General features: G+C 40.9%; 2 protein-coding genes across 2 annotated transcripts; one reads left to right on the forward strand and one right to left on the reverse strand.

Moving 5' to 3' along the window:
* Window positions 1–475: 475 nt before the first annotated feature.
* Window positions 476–5,609, reverse strand: LOC102525864 (GTPase IMAP family member 7-like). Its single transcript, XM_072965360.1, has 2 exons — window positions 5,465–5,609; window positions 476–1,871 (listed from the first exon to the last, which is right to left on the reverse strand). The coding sequence occupies exon 2, from the start codon at window positions 1,833–1,835 to the stop codon at window positions 942–944; it is 894 nt and encodes a 297-aa protein (XP_072821461.1). The 5' UTR covers window positions 1,836–1,871; window positions 5,465–5,609; the 3' UTR covers window positions 476–941.
* Window positions 5,610–12,855: 7,246 nt separating this feature from the next.
* GIMAP6 (GTPase, IMAP family member 6) lies at window positions 12,856–20,267 on the forward strand. The gene is made up of 3 exons (XM_072964201.1): window positions 12,856–13,095; window positions 15,156–15,240; window positions 17,648–20,267. Exons 1-3 carry the CDS (start codon window positions 12,913–12,915, stop codon window positions 18,292–18,294), a joined length of 915 nt encoding a protein of 304 aa, XP_072820302.1. The 5' UTR covers window positions 12,856–12,912; the 3' UTR covers window positions 18,295–20,267.
* Window positions 20,268–21,953: the final 1,686 nt, after the last annotated feature.

The following is a 21,953-nucleotide window of genomic DNA, read 5'->3' on the forward strand; positions in this document are numbered from 1 at the left end:
ATTCTCAGGGGGAAATACAGAACACTGCTACCACAGAGCTATTTTAATTTAAAGGCAGGGAAATTTTTAGTTCACACTTAGAAAAGGAGAGAGAAGAAAAATAAGAGACTTGGCCATTTTTTTTTTTGAAATGGGCCATTGGAATTATTGTTTATTGGAGGATATTAAAAATGTTATTGTTTGTCTTTCTGTTCATTTGTTAAATAAACTATACTGAAATAGATCAAAGGGTCTATAGTAAAAAGTAAGTTTCCTCCTACCCTTGATCCCCAGAATCTTAAGTTCCCTTCCCCAGTGGCAAGCACAGTGACCAGTGTTTAAAGAAATATATAGTATATATACATAAATAAACATACATCTTGTATTTGTTATCTACTGCTGTGTAACAAATTACCCCAAAAACCTAGTGGCTTAAAACGACAAATGTTTATTATCTCATCTCTCACAAAGCAGACAGCAATGCTGCTGAGGCAATTGGGTGCTTTATTGACAGTTACAAAATTCTCACAAGGAACCAGGGTAATGTGCTTTGCAGGTGGTGCTAACAATCAACAGAGGATGCATTTCAGCCTTGAAATTCCTTACTTTTTAAAAAAATTTAAGTATAGTCAGTTACAATGTTGTGTCAATTTCTGGTGTACAGCTTAATGTTTCAGTCATACATATACATATATTCATGTTTATATTCTTTTTCATTAAAGGTTACTACATGAATATAGTTCCCTGTGCTCTGCAGAAGCAATTTGTTTTTCTAATCTACTTTGATATATAGCTATTTCTTACATTTGCACCTTTAAACTATGTACAATGAACTAACTCTCAAACAGAGTAATTTTGAAATTTCTTAAATTTTTGGTGTTGTGGGGAGGGGCAAGCAAAGAGAGTGGTAGGGAGTGAGCTGGAGACATACTTAACTAATCACAGTAAATTGAGAAAAAAAGTTATTTATTGAACAAATGAGATACTTTTGAAAGCAACTTCCTAATTACATCAAATATATGACAAAAGATATTTTTTTGGGCCTCCTTCCTAACATTTTTTAGTTTTTCATTGTATTCCATCCTGAGTGATTTAATTTTTCTCTCTTTTTCCTGTATACACTTACTGCATGCATCCACACACTCCTTTTCCACTTTTTGGATTGCTTTTTCTAATTGATCAGCATAGATTTTCTTCAGGACTTCTTCCTTCTTTCTCAGCCTTTCCTCTGTCTCCCTGTATATGGCGTCAGAAAAGTAGGTCCCATCATTGCTCTGCACCATTTTCTCTATCAGCTCCACCAGCTCCTGCACCTGGGCTTCCTTCTCAGCCTGGGCTGTTTTGTGGTTGTTACTGAAGGCACAGTAGCGGTCTCCACACTCCTGAATGAGGCTCTTTAGCTTCCCATCCGCATCTGCTATAAAGTTGCTTAGGCTCTGGTCCTCCAGATCATCTTTGCGTGTGAACAAGATCATCATGTACTTCTTGGCTGAGTCCCCAAACACAGCCTTGATCAAGTCCACGGTTTTCTGCTCCTCATCTGTGTGGCGGCCCAGTGGCAGAACCAAGATGATGGCGTGAGGCCCGGGGCAGGACCAGAGGACACATCGGCTGATTTCCCTGCAGGTGATGTCCAGGCTGTCCTTGGTGTCAAAGAGCCCCGGGGTGTCAACAACAAGAAGTTCTCTCCCCTTCCATGTCCGGGAAGCTGTCTGACATCTCTTGGTGACAGCGTGGGCAGAAACCTTAGATTCGAATTGTTTTCTCCCGAGGATGGTATTTGCTGTGGCACTTTTCCCACTGCCGGTCTTCCCCACCAGCACAATCCTCAGAGTGTTATCTAGGAGGGCAGCCATGTTCACATCAGAGGCTGTGGAGTGTAGGCAACTCAACTATGATTTACAAAGAAAAGGAAAAAATGTATTTAGATAACACTGAAACCATTCCCAACACTTCTTTCTTTCTTACACTCCTGAATATATAAATCATTCAAAGTCTTCTAAGGCAGGTGAAGTTTTATTTCACTTAGGATACACCCTCTGATATCTTCTACTTACTATTATAGTTCCCATCACATCCTCTTCTTATATTGCTGTGATGAAAACAGTGTTTGCAGTTTTAAAGTCTGGTATTTTACTATTTTTTCCATTTGTGTAACATATACTTTATTCTAAACAGATCCAAGTTTGTTTTTTAAGATATGAAATCTGAGGGATTTTGGTGGAAGCAGTTAGCATTCATCCTATGAAAGAGTGTTCATTAAAAAGCACTAACAATCTGGACACAAACAAAAAGAAAATCATTACTCGGGTAGACAGAAGAGGGAGCACAACTGTTATCTTATTTTGTGCAGCTGCCCTGCTCTGGGGACTCTCAACACAGAAGGAAAAAAGTCCATTTGGTGAGACATGTGAAAACTGTCTTCATATTTGTGTATGCTACAGAGAGCACACTTAATCTTATCTTCTCAAACTGCACAGAGAAAGGAAGATAAATTTGATGTCATTATTCTAAAAATACTTTAATATTTAGAAACAATAATGGGTCCTTTATAATCTATAGTAACAAAAAATGTTTGAAGTTAGCCTGATGGTCTTCTGGCTTAATATTTAGAAGGTAATCTGCATTAGGTGAGAAAATAGATCCACTAATGTCTAAATTTAAAATTACATATACCTATTGTAGGTAAATGCAGCTTAGCAATATTGACCCCGGTAGAGATATAAAATTGAAATAGACCATGATGAAAACTCTCTAGAACATACTTCAACATAATAAAGGCCATGTGTGACAAACCCACAGCTAACATCATACTTAACGGCAAAATGCTGAAAGCATTCCCACTAAGATCAGGAACAAGACCACATGTTGGCCCACAAAGCAAGCACTTCATCATAAATGAATGCTGATTTTTATCAAAAGCTTTTTCTGCATCTATTGAAATGATCATGTGGTTTTTATTCTTCAATTTGTTAATGTGATGTATCACATTGATTGACTTGGGGATACTGAAAAATCCTTGCATCTCTGGGATAAACCCCACTTGATCATGGTATATGATCTTTTTAATGCATCATTGGAGTTGATTTGCTAGTATTATATTGAGGATTTTTGCAACTATATTCATGGGTTTTATTGGCCTGTAATTTTTTTTCTTATATCTTTTTCTGGTTTTGATATCAGGGTGATGGTGGCCTCATAGAGTAAGTTCAGAAATGTTCCTTTCCCTGCAATTTTTTGAAATAGTTTCATCGGTTGATGGACATTCAAACTGTTTCCACATCTTGGCAATTTTGAATAGTGCTGGAATGAACATGGAAGTGCTAATATTTCTTCAAGACCCTGATTCCCATTTTTTGGATAAATGCCCAGAAGTGGAATTACTGGATCATACAGTACTTCTAATTTTAATTTTTGAGGCACTTCCAAACTGTTTTATGGGTAGATTTCATCGTAAGTGTTCTTACCACAGTAAAATAAAATAATTTTTAAACCATGATTAATGCAGTGATTATAGCAATGGCTATAGAACCGTAGGACTGAGAGGTAAACAGACCACAATACTATATAATAGAAAACAGAAAATTATCAAGGTGAAAAAACCTAATGCATCAACAGGGCAAACACCACTCAAAAATGAAAAGGGAAGAAGTTAAACAAAATGTACACATGTGCACACACGTCTCCCTACACATACCTGTATCTGAATACATAAAATGCAATCCAACCACGGAAAAGTAACCCAAAGTAGGGAACATTCCCACAAGTGCTTTGCGCTATAAAACACTAGAATAGTGTTGGTAGATAGAGATGGTAGAACAAAGAATGAGAAGAAAATGCAGGCCCAAAGAAACGAATTGAAGATGAAAAGCATTATCATTACAGGACCAAGAAATGAGTTTGAAACAAAGGGGTCAGAAAAGGTATACCTCAAAAGTAAATTTTAATAAGCTTAATAACAAACGCAACAAATGCAAATCTGAAAGACCAGAAGATACAACAGTTAGAGAAAAACTAAAAAATGAATAGGACCACCAACAAATCCAACTTAAAAATGAGTGGTGTTGCTCAGGTAAACAAATAGATAAATGCAACTCAAGAAGTATAATACAATAAAGAAAAAGAAAAAAAGAATTTCCCTGAACTGGGAAAACAAACAAACACACAAACAGAAATCTGACTCATTAGTACAAAAGACCACATTTCGTTCCCTGGAAACTTGATACAAAATACTCAACACCGAATTCTCATTTAGTATAACATATCATGGTCCAAGCACAAAGAATTCTGAAGTTATCCAAGAAAAAAGAAATAGTGAACTGGGGAGGAAGTAAGGCTAGTTTCCCAGTTTTCCACAAGCAGCATGGAAACAGTAGAAATGGTGGTTTCATAACAAAGTATTAACATTCTACACCTGGAAGATGTAAAAATAATACATCACAAAAAGTAGGAGATTGAAGAGAGGAGATTGAAAGATCTTCACATTTTGTTATTGTATAATATCTAAGACAGAATTCTGTTATTAATTTCAAACCACTTAGTGTCCTTCATAAGTTCTTAGTCTTAAGACTTTTCAGGAATAAATGAATCATCATCAAGGTCTGGCTCTGAGTGTAAACATGTGCATGATACACACTGATCTTGACCTTTAGCTTGTTCCCTTGCTTTTAAGTTGCGTTTGCTTCTAGAATATGAATTGGAAATGGAAAATACAGTGGAATCACTTAATGTAAATTAATTTATTAGCATTGCATCTATTACTCTTGAACAGAGGTTGGCAAGTTTTAAAAAGACCAGCAGTAAGTATTTTAGACTTTACAGTTTCAACCACTCAGCTCTGGTGTTGGAATGCCAGAGCAGCTGTACATAGTAAATGAGGAAATGGGCGAGGTAGTTGTGTTACATTGAAACTTTATTCACAAACAGGTAGCAGGCTGGCTATAGCCCAGGGGGGCCAGTTTGCGCACCTTGCTCTAGAATCACAATTTTGTGTCTATCATGCCAGAAAAAAATCTGTTTTTTTTTAGTTAGTGTCTTTAAGTTTTAAATTTTCTAAAAACACTAACCTTTTGTATACATTTTGCGATAGATGTTTGTCATTAAAATATGTGCACATTGTTGAAAACTCAGTAAAATAGTAAAATAGCAGTTTGAGAAGAGAATAAAAATGATATATAATTCCATTCTAAAATTGGAGGCTATTTCATATGAACCATTAACATCATCTCTTCATTTTCTGTCTTATTTTTGCACCAGTAATGTATTTTAGATCCTGATTTTTACATCTAACAATATATTATTAAGAATTTTTATAAAATTTAACCTTTTGTAGACATAAGAAAAAGGTCTATCCTGTTAAAAATGAGATGTATGGACATCACACAAATGAATCTCTTAGCTTCCCCTCCCACAACCTTTCCACTCCCATTCAGGCCCCCTCCCTAGTGCCCACCCTTCCTGGCCCCCTGGCCCCCAACCTACTCACAAGCTCACTTGTCTCTCTTCTTGGCCATTCTCACCTTCTCTTGCAGGACTGATGTGCTCTCAAGTTCTCTCTAAGAAAGCTACCAGAATTGTTATTTGCTTTCGTGGGAAGAAAATTATGTTTGCTCCCTCGGAAACCTCTGACCACAGAAAGTTCAGATTGGGTGGAGTCGACAACAGTAACATTTTGTGTTTAAGGAGAAAAAGAAAACACTTCGCAGTCATTTGATTGGTGCCACAGTGTTGCCTAGATGAAATCTTTTCCTCCATGTACCTGCTGTACTACCCAGATTTCCTAAAGCAGTCATTGCTTTGAATTTTAGTATTGGCTCCAGAAGACCCTGAGAAATGGCCCAATTAAAAAAAATTGAATTATGGGTGATTTACAAAGTTGTATTAATTTCAGGTGTAAAGCAAAATGATTCAGATATACATATATATTTTTTCATAATCTTTTCCATTATAGGCTATTACAAGATATTGAATATAGTCCCCTGTGCTATACAGTAGATCCTTATTATTTATCTATTTTATGTATAGTAGTGTGTATCTGTTAATCCCAAACTCCTAATTTATCCCTTCCTCCCCTTTCCCCTTTGATAACCATAAGTTTGTTTTCTATGTCTATTAGTATCTTTGTTTTGTAGATAAATTCATTTGTGTCATTTCTTTACATTCCACATGTCAGTGATATCATATGGTATTTGTCTTTCTCTGTCTGACTTACTTCACTTAGTATGATAATCTCTAGGTCCCTCCATGTTGCTGCAAATGGAATTATTGTATCATTTTATGGCTAATATTCCATTATACATATGAGATATATATATGAAATATATTTACCATGTCTTCTTTATCCATTAGTCTGTCAATGGACATTTAGTTTGCTTCCATGTCTTGGCTATTATAAATAGTGCTGCCATGAACACTGAGGTGCAGATATCTTTTTGATTTAGAGTTTTCACCTTTTCCAGATATATGCCCAGGAGTGGGATTGCTGGATATGGTAACTCTATTTTTAGTTCTTTAGGGAACCTCCATACTGTTCTCCATGGTGGCTACACAATTTATATTCCCACCAACAGTGTAGAAGTGTTCCCTTTTCTCCATACCTTCTCCAGCATTTATTATTTGTAGACTTTTGGAAGATGGTGGAATGGCCCAAATGTTGCTCAGTATAGTGTATGCTGTGGTCTGCCACTGAGATCCACCCTCAACACAATTTCAGGACTGAAGCCCCCAGTCTCCCAGCTGATAGGAGGGTTGATGACTGATAACTCACAGCTGACCTCCTCCCCATAATCTTCAGCCAGCCCCTCATGATCACTGTCAGCGGAGGAGATTCACCTCTCCCAAGATCATCCCCTATTCCCAGGGCAGTCACATCTTATGACTGGTCGATGTTGAGGTAAAAAGGCCTGACCTCTTGCCCCAGGTTGGGAAAGCCCTCACCACCATCTCAGCTGGAGCTCCTAGTGAGGCTGATTGGGGCCTTTGTTGTGACTTATCACAGCCAAGTGTTTCCTTCTGTCCAGTCCTACTTCCTTCATCTCCCTCAGGTTTTGCTCCCGAGAGTACTCCTAACTAACCTTCATGCATGTACATCTTCATCTCAGAATCTGCTCGTGCTGAACTCATCCAGTGACTCCCATCGAAGCACACAGTCTATTCTTCCTCCCTGACTTGAATGGGAAGTCAGGGAAGAGCCAGGGAGGAGAGTTCTGAATTAGCATCATGGGGACCCAGGTGTGGGAAGTAGAGCTTGAGGCCTTTCCTTGGTGACTGTATCATTTGAGATTATTTTAGTCCTTCTGGAAGCTGGCTATACTTACAGGTACATTTATATCTGTAATTTAGAACCAACTTCCCTACCCAGTATAAAAGAACAAAATTATAGGGGCTTTTAAAAAAATCAGCATTCCATTAAGTGGATCCCTACACCTAGGAAGAATGTACCAAAATTTTCATGAGAGATTTCTTTCCAGGTATATTACTTACATTTGCATTTTTTGGTTTATGTCATTGTGTGTGTTCATTAGTTATGTTTTTCTATTATTGTTTTCAATTTTAAGTTTTGGTTGAAGTATAATTATATACATAGGGCAAAGGGCTCATTTATGTTTACAGCTCACTAAATCGTCGATTTTCACAAACTGAACACACCTGAGTAACCAGTGCTCAGCTAAAGACAGAACATTGTTGGCATCCCAAAGATCTGCTAAGGGAGACCTGCAGCTGAACTTGCAATAGTAGAGGTTAGTTTCAGCTCTTCTTGTACTCTACATCAGTGGAATCATGCACTGTATGTACTTTTGTATCTGGCTTTTTTTTTTTGCTTACCATTATGTTTTGAGATTTATCCATATTATAATATGTAGCTATAACTTGAGCATTGAGCATTCTCTTTGCTGTTACTATCCCATTATAGGAATATAACCTGGTTTATATGTAATTTATAATTATCTAAATTTGTAATTTAAATATCTAAAAGTATTTTAAAAATATGAAGATACAATTTATATAATTAATCCCATTAATTTGGACCATACATTTTTGTTTTTTCATTTTCCAGATTATTTTATTTATTTATTTATTTTTCCAGATATTTTACTTTCCTGGCTTTTTTGGGGTATAATTGACAAATTATAATTGTATTTACTTAAGGTATACAGCTTGGAGCTTGATATAGGCATACATTGGAAAATAGACACCACAACCAATCTAATTAATATATTCCCACTTCACATAGTTACTATTTTTCTTCTTTCTTTCTTCTTTGTTTTCTTTCTTTCTTTCTTTCCTTCTTTCTTTCTTTCTTTCTTTCTTTCTTTCTTTCTTTCTTTCTTTCTTTCTTTCTTTCTTTCTTTCTTTCTTTCTTTCTTTCTTTCTTTCTTTCTTTCTTTCTTTCCTTCCTTCCTTCCTTCCTTCCTTCGTGTGGTGAGGGCATTTATATTGTTTCTAATTTTTTGCTATTCTGCATATCCCACTATAAATATTGCAGACAGTACCTATTGTTGGCACATGCACACATCTCTGCTGGGTATGCACCTCCGGGTAGAATGGTGAATACTGACTACATGTAATATTCAGGTTTCTGAGACACTACACAGTTTTCCAAAGTGGTTCTGCCAATATACATTTTCACTAAACATGTGCAAGTTCTGTTTGCTTCATATCCTCAGAGTTTCTTAAAGCTTTCTTCATGTAGTTTTTTTTCACAATTTTAAAGTGTGTTCTTAGGCGTTTTTGTTGTTACTTTAAAAATCACAAATTACACCTAACTGGCTGCTGTTTGTACATTAGACAATTTTTATGGTTTTATTTAATTTTGTATCCATCAACTTATTAAATTCTCCTCTTGTTTATAGTAGCTTATTGGTTTATTCTCTTGATTTTCCCAGATATATACTCATAGCATCTACAAACTGTAATCATTTCACACCCACCTTTACATTTTTTATACATGCAGTTTCTTTGTCTTTTATGGTTTCAGTATATATTTCCCCCAGTAAAAAGTTTAAAAGATAAAATGGTGTTAATAGTGAACATTTTAATCCTCAAGATCCCCATTAACCTCCAAAATCTTTATCAAAATCATTTTAATAGAATATATTCCCTGGGAAGCATTTTGGTTCCAGCTCTTTACAGCAGTTGCACAGAAAAAAGATGTGATGAAGCATTCAAGTAACTGAAAAGAGTTCTTCGAGGCCAGAGGAATACACAGGAAGAGCAAGACAATGTGGTAAGATGAAGTGGAAAATGTGAAAAGTGACCAAATTCGGCCAGTATCACCTAAAGGAGGAAAAGCTAAAAAACAACTGTGTTTTATCTTATATTTAAGTCTTTAAGTCATTTTGAGTATATTTCTGTGTATGGTGTGATGGAGTGTTTTAACTTCACTGATTTATATGCTGCTGTCCAGTTTTCCCAACACCACTTGCTAAAGAGACTATCTTTTCTCCATTGTATATTCTTGCTTCCTTTGTCTAAGATTAACTGACCATAGGTCTGTGGGTTTATTTGCAGGCTCTCTATTCTGTTCCATTGATCCGTACATTTGTTTTTGTACCAATACCATGCTGTTTTGATTATTGTAGTATTGTCTGAAGTCTGGGAGGGTTATTCCTCCAGCTTCATTCTTTTTCTTCAATATTGCTTTGCAATTTGGGGTCTTTTGTGATTCCATATAAAATTTAGGATTATTTGTTCCAATTCTGTGAAAAATGTCCTGGGTAATTTGATAGGGATCACATTAAATTTGTAGATTACCTTGGGCAGCATGGCCATTTTAACAATATTGATTCTTCCAGTCCACGAGCATGAGACATCTTTCTGTTTCTTTAAGTCATCTCCATGTATAATTCTTTCACCTCCTTGGTCAGATTTATTCCTAAGTATTTTACTTTTTTGGATGCAATTTTGAAAGGGATTGCCTCTTTACTTTCTTTTCCTGCTAATTCATTGTTAGTATAAAGAAATGCAACTGATTGCCATATGTTAATCTTATATTCTGTTACTTGCCAAATTCTTTTATCAGCTCTTGTAGTTTTTGTGTGGAGCCTTTCGGGTTTTCTATATATAGTATCATGTCATCTGCATATAGTGGCAATTTTATGTCTTCTCTTCCAATTTGGATCCCATTTATTTCTTTTGCTTATGATGGTGTGGCTAGGACTTCCAAGACTATGTTGAATAGAACTGGTGAGAGTGGGCATCCTTGTCTTGTTCCAGATTTTAGTGGGAAGGCTTACAGTTTTTCACCATTGAGTATTATGCTTGCATGATAAACCTCCTAGAAAAAAACATAGGCAAAAAATTCTCTGACGTGAATCTTAGCAGTGTTCTCCTAGGGCAATCTACCCAGGCAATAGAAATAAAAGCAAACATTAACAAATGGAACCTAATTAAACTTATAAGCTTTTGCACAGCAAAGGAAGCCATAAGCAAAACAAAAAGACAACCTACAGAATGGGAGAAAATATTTGCAAATGATGTGACTGACAAAGGTTTAATTTCCACAATATATAAACAGCTCATATAACTTAATAACAACAACAAAACAATCCAAAAATGGGCAAAAGACATAAACAAGCAACTGATGATCATACTAAACTAAGTGAAGTAAGTCAGAGAAAGACAAATATCATATGATATCACTTATATGTGGAATTTAAGAAAAAAGAAAATTTTTATTTACAAATGAAAAATAGACTCACAGACATAGAAAACAAACTGGTTATCAAAGGGGAAGGAGGAAGGAGGGATAACTTAGGAGCTAGGGACTAACAGATACACACTACTGTATATATAAAATAGATAAACAACAAAGACCTACTGTAGAGCACAGGGAACTGTATTCAATTTCTTATAATAATCTATAATGGAAAAGAATTATATACATAATTGAATCGCTTTGCTATACATCTGAAACTAACATTGCAAGTCAACTACACTTCAAAAAATAAAATAAAATTTAAAAAGAGAGAGAGAAAAAAAGAAGGGGTTTTAGGGAATCCCACAGACAGAAGGGGAGACAAAAGAAGGGCACCAGAGAAAACTGAAGCCTCCAGCACCTACAGCTGCAGCAGACATTAAACATAGCCCAGCTCTTAGCCAGATGAACATAAACCTCACACCAGAGGTCTATGTACCTCACTTTTTAGTATCTGACCTATCATCTCCAGCTTTATATAAGGTGACAAGGCATGCTAAAAGGCAAGACAAAACCCACAAAGCAAACATTAGGATTGGACTCAGGTATGACACAATTTTGGAATATTCAGACACAGAATGTGTGTGTTTATATACACACATCTATATAAGGAGATTTACTACAAAGAATTGGCTCAGGGAGGATATACAAATAGCTCATACAACTCAATAACAAAAATAAATAAATAAATAAACAACCCAAACCAAAAATGAGCAGAAGACCTAAACAAACCTTTCTCTAGTGAAGATATACAGATGGCCAATAGGCACATGAAAAAATGCTCAATATCCCTAACTATTAGAGAAATGCAAGTCAATACTACAATGAGGTATCACCTCACACCAGTCAGAATGGCCATCATTTGAAAGTCCACAAACAATAAATGCTGGAGAAGGTGTGGTGAAAGGGAGCCCTCCTATATTGTTGGTGGGAATGTAGTTTGATGTAGCCATTATGGAAGACAGTAGGGAGATTTCTTAAGAAACTAAAAATAGACTTAACATAAGATTCAGCAATCCCACTCCTGGACATTAATGTGGAGGGAATTCTGATTCGAAAAGATACATGCACGCCAATGTTCATAGCAGAACTATTTACAATAGCTAAAATATGAAAGCAACAAAGTGTCCACTGACAGATGAATGGATAAAGAAGTTTTATATACAGTGGAATACTACTCAGCCATAAAACAGAATAAAATAATGCCATTTGCAGTGACATGGATGGACATGGAGATTGTCATACTAAGTGAAGTAAGCCAGAAAGACAAAGACAAATACCCTATGATGTCACTTATATGTGGAATCTAAAAGAATGATACAAGTGAACTTATTTACAAAACAGAAACAGATTGATAGACATAGAAAAAAAAATTTATGGTTACCAGGGGGAAAAGGGAGGGTGGGTGGAGAGATAAATTGGGAGTTTGGGATTAGCAGATACATACTAATGTGTATAAAATAGATAAGCAGCAAGTTCCTACTGCATAGTACAAGGAACTGTATTCAATACTTTGTAATAACCTATTGAAATACCTTGAAATAACCTAGTGAAAAAGAATATGAAAAGGAATATATATGTATAACTGAATCACTGTGCCTAACACCAGAAATTAACACAACGTTGTAAACTGACTATCCTTCAATAAAAAAGAATTGGCGCATGTGATTATGGAGCTGATAAGTCCCAGGCTGGAGGGTCAGCAGACTGGAGACCCTGAAGAGCCAGTGGCATAGCTCTTATCTGAAGACTCAGGATGACCCCGTGTGACAGTTCAAGTCCAAAGCCCTTGTGTGGAGAGAAAATACATAAAGGAAGGAGGAGTTAGATGAGGCAGAGAGACAGCGAATATCTGTGATGTTAGGGAAGGTATGGGATACCTGCAGGAAGTGGCCAATTCTCCAAAAAAGGGAGGAAATCGTTAAAAAATCATTCCCCTGGCACAAAATTTTCTGAAAGATCTGTTGCTTTGTTTTAAGCCTCTAAGTTCTAGTTGTCCTATTTTAGGATAAAAAGAACAATATACGTGTTCTGTTTTTTCTTGTTGATGTTACCACGGCTGCTGACAAAATGCAAACAGCACAGCTCTCTGACTCGGTGGGGGCGGGGGGGGGGGGGAGAGGAGGTGCCTAGCCCGGGTGTTCCCACCGCTTCCTGTTCCCTCCACCTCACAGCTGACAGTCGCTCTTCAAGGCCAGTTCTTGAGCTGAGACTTCAGCTCACATTTTGCTCCAAAAATGGAAGCACTATCCTCTATGTATTCAGCTGCCTGGGGCACTATAAGCTGTCTCTTCCGTTCAGGGTCCCCAATAGCCTGCAAGGCATCACCTCTGCAAGGAGAAACCAAGAGCTCGCGAGAATGCGGGCCCCGAGGAAACAGGAAACACGACCGTTCTTCCTGCCCAACAGGCAGCAGGGTGGTAAGTCCAGTGTGTGGTGGAACTGTGTGTGTGTGTGTCATGTTTAGATGTGTATTGTGTGGGTGATGTGGGTGGTGTGTTTGTATGTACGTATGTCTGTGTGTGTGTAGATGTGTTTTCTGTGTCTGTTCTGTTTGTGTGTGTGGTAGATTTGTTTATATGTGTGTACGTTTGTGAGTGTATGTGTGTGAGTGGCATATGTGTCTTGTGTTTGTGTTGGTGTGCTGTGTATATATGTGTTTGTATGTTGATGAGCATATATGTGTGCTTTGTTTGCATATATGCGTGTTGATGTGTGTTGTGTATATATGTGTATATTGTTTGTGTGTGTTTGTACGTTTGTGAGTGTATGTGTGTGAGTGGTGTACATTGTGTTTGTGTTATGTTTCTGTGTACGTGTTTATTGTGAGTATATTTGTGTGAGTGGTGTATGTGTTTTATGTTTGTATGTGTGTGTGTATGTTGGTGAGCATATGTGTGTGTTATGTTTGTGAGTATATGTGTGTTATGTTTGTGAGTCTGTGTGTTGTGTATATTTGTGTGTGCTATTTGTGTGTGTGTGTGTGTACATTTGTGAGTGTATGTGTGTAAGTGGTGTGTGTTTGTGTATGTGTGTTTGTGTATTCATATATTTGTGAGTGTGTGTGTGAGTGTGTGTTTGAGGTACAATAGAAAGAGCCAGGACTAAAAAGTCAGGAGAACCTTGTCCCCTTTCTGCTTTGCCTCAAACTCACTGCTTACTCTTGGGCAAGATGCTTCTGAGTTTCACTTTTATCCCGAGAAACCTCACAAGGGTGATGTGTCCCCTCTGTGGTCCATGTTGGAGACAGAAACATGTGGAGAATGGCAAACATGTGTCACTGTTGGTGGGGAGGCCCAAAGAGCTGGGGTGGAGCACAGGGCCCGCGGATTTCACTCCCCAGGTGCCTCACACACCCTACCCTGGTCCTGGCCCCGCCTCTACCTTCAGTTACACGCACCTTCTCTCTAAAGGAGGGATGAGATTTCATTGGTGAAGGACTCCCTCAGTTTCTATCAAGGATGTAAGGGAGCCAAGGACAAAGAGACTGAGGGTCTACAGTTTGTAGAGACAGAAGCCCCTTTAAGAGGTAAAACCCTGCATCCTTATAAGAATGTTGCTGATCAGGTCTGGGTGAAGATGTTCACTTGGTGGGTCACTCTCTTTCCCTGGGAAGTCCCCAGACTTACTGGGCTGGGCCATGGGTTAGAGCTGACAGTACTGAGCCCACAGACCTGCAGCCACTCTGCCTCCCCCCACCAGCCCTGGGATCTGGCCAGGACTGCTGTGGGTGGCCAGGTTACCAGAGAGCCATAGCCCTCAAAGGATACTGTAGTGATGGGAATGCTGGGTCTATGGAGCGCCCCCACCCCTGCTCTCGTAGTTAGGCTTCCCTTCAACCCAAAGCCTTCATCTGGGGCCAAGCATCTAACTGTGAATGTCTCTGAGTCCCAGAAAAACAGTCGTGGGGCCCTGCAATTCCCTCCCTAGAGGGAAAAGATCTCAGGGTCATTCAGTTCAGGCCCAGGGTTTCCACTTCCAGGGACACTGTGGCCATCCTAGTCAGTGGCCGTGGAGATGAGTACAGAAGTCCCCTGGCTCCCAGCAGGCCTGGGCTCCACACGGAGAGGAAGCCTATGTGCTGCTGTCGTCTCCTCCTTGCCCAGCTCTTGCCTCCATGATCATCACTGCCAGGCTCTCCTACAGATCATTCTGGCCCCAAGAGCCCCTCACCAGCCCCACCAGCACCTTCCTGCTCACACCCTCGCAGCACGTCGGGCACTGCTCCCAGGACAGTCTGTCGGGGTACGTGTCTCCTCCTCCCAGAATTGCTCCAAAATGGAGACCCCAGTGCAGGGGGAGAGAGGGGGGAAACAGGGTCCCTAAAGGAGGTAGAGGGCATCTCAAACCTTCCCTCCCACACCCAATCTGCTTCCCACCAAACCAATACAAACAACTTCCTTTTGACAAGAGAACAGCCAAGTCAGGTGCCTCTTAAAACTGGGTGGAAAAATCAGTGAAACATATTCTTTTTTTCTAGACGGAGGAAGGAGAATACAAACTGATTCTCCAGGAGAATCTTGGAGCAGTGCTGTCTCTGGATCCCACACAAGACGTGTCCGGAGGTAGAATGTGAACTTGAGAGAAGCGTGGCCAAGAGAGGCTGGCCAGGGGACGTATGAGGGGCACATGGGGCATTGGGAGAGGCAGCAGGGGTCCCATCTGGTAGATGTGCCCACCTGGGCAGCCATCAGAGGGCATTTGGGGGTGGCCTCCCTTCACCCTGGCCAGATAGGAGGGAAGAGGCCCCTGTAGGCGCAGAGAGCACCAACAGCCCCTTCACTGAGTCTCAGGAAGAACGTGGCAAGATGACACCCCAGCCAGAGGTTGGAAGCCAAACAGATCCCTTTGTAGGAGTCAGGTGGCTCAGGTGTGAGAGCCCTCAGGGTCACAAGGGCTGCAAGTCTTTAGCAAACATACAGGGTGTGCTACGGCGCCTGCAGGACTGGGCTCCATCTTCCCAGGTGACTCCTTTCCCCCCAAAAGCTGTTGCATCAGGACCCAGGGGCTTAACTTTTATGGGCTCAACTCTGCCATCTAACCTGGGGAGACAGAATTTAGGAATTTTGGAATGCTGGAAATCTATCCACTTTCCTGGCCAGAAGAATGTATGTGTGATTCAGCACAAACGATTTACTATATGAACTTCAATGGCCTGAGCCAGTGAGAGTCATATTAGTTAGCTGCATAGGAAAATTATAGTGCAATTGCTGACAACTGATTTGCCCTTTTGGGCAGCATTCAAGGTTTCATATTACTTTAAAAATCCTCTTTAGGGCTCAAGGGATGTATTTGGCTTTAAAGTTGAGTGATAGGCGTCCTTTAGGCTTGTCCACATGGGAGACCACCGTCTTCGTCCAGCTTTGCACTGGAGAGAGATGAACCTTTCGCCTTCCCTGCTTTTGTGAAACTCCCACCCATTCACTCCAATTCCTTTCAAGCCACCTGGGGGAAGCTGGAGTGAGCTGATATTATCCAGTCAGAATTGGTTGAGGGGTCAGCCAGCTGATGGAGAAAGGTAGCAAGAACATGTCGTTGCCAGGGAGATACAGAAGAAGGCAGTGCCAATCCTGCCTTCAGGAGGCTGAGGGCTCTGTCACTGAGACACATCAGTGTCTTCAACGTGGAACAGACTTGAAAACCAGCTAGAATTTGGCACTTCTCTAGATGCTCTGGGTCTTGGGACCTGCAAGGCCAGGAGAAAGGAGTTCTCTTCCTGTCTCTCCAGCCCCAGTCATACCTAAAAATCTGGGTACTGTGTTTCTCAGTATTAGACAGACATGACCAAGTCTTCTCTGAGCTGGTGGTTCTGATACTCTGCTGGGTGAGAATGTCCAGCCCAAATCTCAAGAGTGTCATTTAAGAATGTGACCCCAGTATACTTCTGTGCTGTGGAGCTGGAGGGCTGTCTAAAAAGGCCCCACCCTCACAACACTCCCATTTGGGAAAACTGACATGGGGTGATGTGGTCGATCATGTCAGGGAGAGGACAGACACAGAGGCTGCGTCTTTACAATCTCACCACTCTTACTGAGAAGGGTCTCCAATCAGTAGGTGAATAGCTCAGGGTCCGTATGCAGGATGGGATGATTCCCATGTGGGTGAGAACAGGTAACCCTGAGAATATGGTTCAAAACCTAAACATAAAATGTGGTCTTCCACCATATGACCCAGCAATTCCAAAAGAGTTGAAAGCAGAGACTCAAGCAGGCATTACACAAATGTACACTAAGTTTCATAGCAGTGTTATTCACTATAGCAAAAAGGTGGAAGCAACCCAAATGTCCATATATATGAATAAACAAAATATGGTCTATACCTACAATGGAATATTATTCATTCTTAAAAAGGAAGGAAATTCTGATACTTCCTACAACATGGATGAACCTTGAAAACATTATGCTAAGTGAAATAAGCCAGACACAAAAGGGTAAATATTGCCTGATTCCACTTATATAAGGTACCTGGAATAGTCAAACACACGAAGACAGAAAGTAGAAGAGTGGTTATCAGGTGTTAGGGGAAGGGAGGAATGGGGATTGAGTGTTTGATGGGTACAGGGTTTCAGTTTGGGAAGATGAAAAATTCTTGAGATTTATAGTGATGATGATTGCACCACCATGTAAGTGTACTTAATGCTCGTGAATTGTACACCTAAAATGATTAAAATGTTAAATTGTATGTTATGTATATTCTACCATAATAAAAAAAGAAAGGAAAGAAGGAGGGGGGAGAGATGGGGGGAAGAGGGAAAGAGAAAGAAAGGAAGGAAGGAAGGAAGGGAAAGGAAGGAAGGGAGGGAGGGAGGAAGGAAGGGAGGGAGGGAACAAGGGAAGGAGGAAGAAAGTGAATCCAGGGCAGGTCCCAGGGCTTCCTCTCTCCTGTCCTCACCATGACAGTCTGCCCCTGATGAGACTAAAGTGGATGTCTGGGCTCTAACCCCAGTCCCCCACCTTCTCTCAATGCTTCTAGGTTTGAGGGAGGATGAACAGACTCCACAGAGGCTGAGGCTGATCCTGGTAGGGAAATCCGGAAGTGGGAAAAGTGCAACAGGAAATAGCATCCTTGGCCGGAAAGAATTCGAGTCCAAACTCAGTGCTAGACCGGTGACCCAGGAGGTCCAGCGGGGGCGCCGAGCGTGGGCTGGGAGGGAGCTTGAGGTCATCGACACTCCCGACATTCTGTCCCCTGGCGCGGCGCCGCAAGTGGCCAATCAGGGCATCTGTGAAGCCATTGCCTGCTCCTCCCCGGGGCCCCACGCGGTGCTCCTAGTGATACAGCTGGGCTCGTTCACGGAGGAGGATCAGAATGTGGTCCTGCGCCTCCAGGAGGTCTTCGGGAAGGGCGTCATGGCCCACACCATCCTGGTGTTCACGCGGAAGGAAGATCTGGACGGCGGCTCACTGGGAGAGTACCTGCGAGAGACCGACAACCGGAAACTTGCCAAGCTGGACTTGAATTGTGAGCGGCGACACTGTGGCTTCAACAACAAGGCAGAGGGGGCAGAGCAGGAGGCCCAGCTAAAGGAGCTCATGGTGGAAATCGATGCAGTCCTGTGGGAAAATGGTGGCCATTATTACAGCAACAAGGCTTACCATTACTCCCAGCAAAACATTTAGGGCAAAGATCAGGAAAGGGAGGACATCCAGGCGCCCGGCTTTGAGGAAGGGCTCATTGAGGAGTCCCAGCTGTAAGCACTGCACCAAATCCAGAAGGACTCTGAGGATGCTCACAGACAGCTCCTGGAGAAGACACCCATCTGAGCATGTGCTGGACTTCAGCGAGGGTTGGCTGCTTCCTGCTGGCCTCCCTCCAGCCCAGTCCAGCTTCCAGACCCTCTCTTGCTCTCCATCCCATGGGTCCCCGACCATCCCAGACTCCAAGTCAGTGTCTGGTGTGGCGAGAGGGGTGTGGGCTCCACAGTTCCTGGGTCCTTCATCACACCTTCCAGAACACGTGGGCCCTCTCCTCAACCCCCTTCCCCTCCAATCTCACATCTCATTGGCGTTACAGCTCTGTACTAGATCACTGAGAGAACCGAAGCTTCTGGAGGACAGGCTTGTGCCTCATTTGTCTTCACAGCATCCTGGCTGCTGGAGTCACTGGTTAAATGTTGAGATAGCAAATCAAGGTGGGATGTCGACCAGTCAATTCTGCACCTCTTGGGCTGTGTCCTTGCCCCCATTGGGGGCAGGCCTGAGGACTTTTAAGGTATGCTGTGTGTGGTGGGTCATAACATAGCAGTGGCTTTGTGACATGTGGGACAGGACAGGTGCTGGGCTAGGGAGGAGGAAGTAAGTAGAAACAGGGAAGTGGTAGAAGGAGCAGCCCTTTTATTCACTCTGGAAAGAGGCCACCCAGTCTCAGCAAGCGAGCCCTGTGGGAGCCTCCTGGCAGGATGCTGAGCAGAAGGGGGCAGACCTGATCAAGAAAGTGGAGCCTAGGCCTGACTTCAGAACATGGAGGCCCAGGGAGGTGCCATGTGGCTTGGGCAGAGGAGAAGCACTTCCCTGAAGCAGACTTGGACTAGGTTATACACCTGTCACTCCTGCCTCGTGATGCTGGCCCTCCGATGTTAGAGAACAGAGGTGATTTTCAGCCCTGCCTCTGCCTTACCTGCAGCCCGTTCCCGTCTCCCTTGAGAGTGGGGAGAAAGAGTGGGTGGGATGTGCCTGTAACTGGGTCCCACAGCAAGGCATCTTGGGATATAGAATGGAGGGAAGCAGAGAAAAAAAGGGAGGTTGTGGAGGAAGCAGGTGAATGGTTTAAAAGTCCAAGGGAGAGCCTACTGGGCTGATGGGGAGAAGCCTGCAACACGTGGGTGTCTTTCTGGAGAGCTGATGGTTCTGAGGAAGTGAAATGGGACAGGAGAAGAGAGCAACACATTGGTCTGGCTCTGGTCTCTGATGGGTGCCATCTGTCTGCACAGGGAGACTGATGCATTTCAGACACATTTCAGTTTCTTTGAGGTTCAGGATGCTCCTGGGGCATCTGACCAATAATGGAAACAGAGTAGGAGAAAACAGGAGGGAAATTGCCTCCCAACATACCCATCTTTTCCTTCCTTCAAGCTGTGCAGCAGAGGGGTGGGAAGTGGAGGTGAGAGTGGCAGTGCTGGAGGACCATCAGAAATCAGAGGATGCAGTCTCAGGTGTCCCATAATCTGGATGCTCATCAGCTGATGGGAGATTCTCTTTAATCAAGCAGCCAATCCGGAGACCACGGCACCCATGTTCTCCAGACACAGTGGACTCCTAAGAAAGCTTAAGCATTTCTTATGCTAAAAGATTCAGAAAAGTGTCTCAAGGCAGAACAGAACTTATTTTGGCTATGCTATCTTAAATAGCCTCTGTGCCAGACCATTCATTTATTAAGTAGGTGATCCATTTCCTGCTGAACTGCAACACAACATTTTCATATGTTAAATTTTCATATTCCCTAAGATCCATGTCAGGATTTTCAATTCTGTTCTTGTCTTCCTAATTTTCTACTCCTGTATGAATAAAATATTGATTTGATTACAGTGGCTTTGATTATAATCTGACACACCAATTCCCTCCTCAGTCAACATGTTTATATTTCCTTTGTTATTCTCAGGCAGTTATTCTTCTATGTGAAAATTAAAGTCACTTGTTTAATTTTCAAAAAATAATCTTATTGGTATTCCAGTTGGAATTTGTCTTACACTTGTGTATTAAATTTGGGAGACCTGGAAGCAGGTAAGACAGAGTATTGTGTGATATCACTTAAATGTGGAATCTAAAAAAGTCAAACCTGTTTTAAAAAAAATAGCAGAGTAAAACGGTGGTTATCAGGAGATGCGGGGATGGGCGGATAAGACTGACCGTGTTTAAGGGTACAAACTTGTAAAGAGTACTAAATAAGCCACAGAGCTCTAAGGTACAGTATATTGAATGTAGGCAATAATGTGAGTATGTAATATGATAAATATTGTTCCAACAGCAACCATATTACAATATATAAATTTACCTAAGTAATACCATTTACATTTTAAATTTACACTTCAACTTTATCCCATTATAAGAAAAAGAAAAAGTTACATTAAAAATCTAAAACATAAAACATTGGGAGAATTGGTAAATATTTCAAGGTTAAGTGAATCAAGGCTATCTTTTTTTCTAAGTGAATAGATTCATAACTTCAGAGCTATTGATGTAAAAGCTAAAATTGTTTGTATTTCCATTAGGATAAGAAGATAAATGTCTTTAATTTAGGTATTACTGTTTTACCTCTGTTAGCTTAATTGATTTCATAATAGAAAATACAAGCATTTGACCAAATGATACCCATTCAGTGACTCTTAACTGGCAAGTCACTCAAAACCGTCTTTTGTTAAAAGTTCTAAAAGAATTGTTTTTAATTATATCAGACATGGGGTTTTCTCTCTTTGTTACTAGAAATCGGGGAAGATGCCTCCCACAACATTTCTGGGGGAAGAATAGATATCGTTCCACACCATTACTCCCTCAACATCAGAGAACAGGGAGGGCAAGTGTAGGTATGTTCTGGAAATTCCATGGTCTGTATACCAGTAAGAAAGAAGTGGTATGGGTGGGGGGTGTGCAAGGGGAGGAGACAGGATTGTCTTGGCCAAAGCTGAAAATTGTCAAAGTGAAAATTGTCCAAAAATATCTCTGCACTGGAGCAAAGCATGAAAAGCAGGGATCTGGACAATCTGCAGTGCCCAGTGAGTACACGGCTACTTTTTCTTTGGTGGGTCAAAGCAGTGGGTAAAAACTTCAAGGAAGGTTTCCAGCTCCCAATTCTCCTGTAATAACATTCATAAACTATGTAGAAAATACAAAATAATGAAAAATTTAAAACAACTGTTTGAACATATTGAGAAGTAACCAAATACAGGCCGACACCATAGGGAAATTGACCCTTAACATGAGGGTACCACACTGCTGCCACATTTATGTGACTTTCCCCCTGAGAGTGTTTTCCTGTCCTGCGGACACAGAGGTAGCACTCAAGCAGATATTCACAGTGATCTGAGAGTGAGAGAATGGAGTTTGAGGGCAGCCAGAGCAGCTAAAAACTGGAGTGGAACTCCCCAAAAGAGTCACCGAGGGAGTGGGCAGCTTTAGAAATTCTGTATATAAATTCCCTTCAAATCTTTGGCTGACCCATGAACTGCAATCTCTAAAGAGTCCAGGGGAAATTTTTTCTAGAAAAAGGCTGGAAGGCTAGTTAGAGGTGTCCAGTGTTGTGGGCAGCAGCAAAGGCAGAATTGGAGATTCCATTTCTCCAAATA

The sequence above is a fragment of the Vicugna pacos genome, chromosome 7 (assembly GCF_048564905.1).
Source record: "Vicugna pacos chromosome 7, VicPac4, whole genome shotgun sequence".
Classification (NCBI taxonomy): Eukaryota; Metazoa; Chordata; class Mammalia; order Artiodactyla; family Camelidae; genus Vicugna; species Vicugna pacos.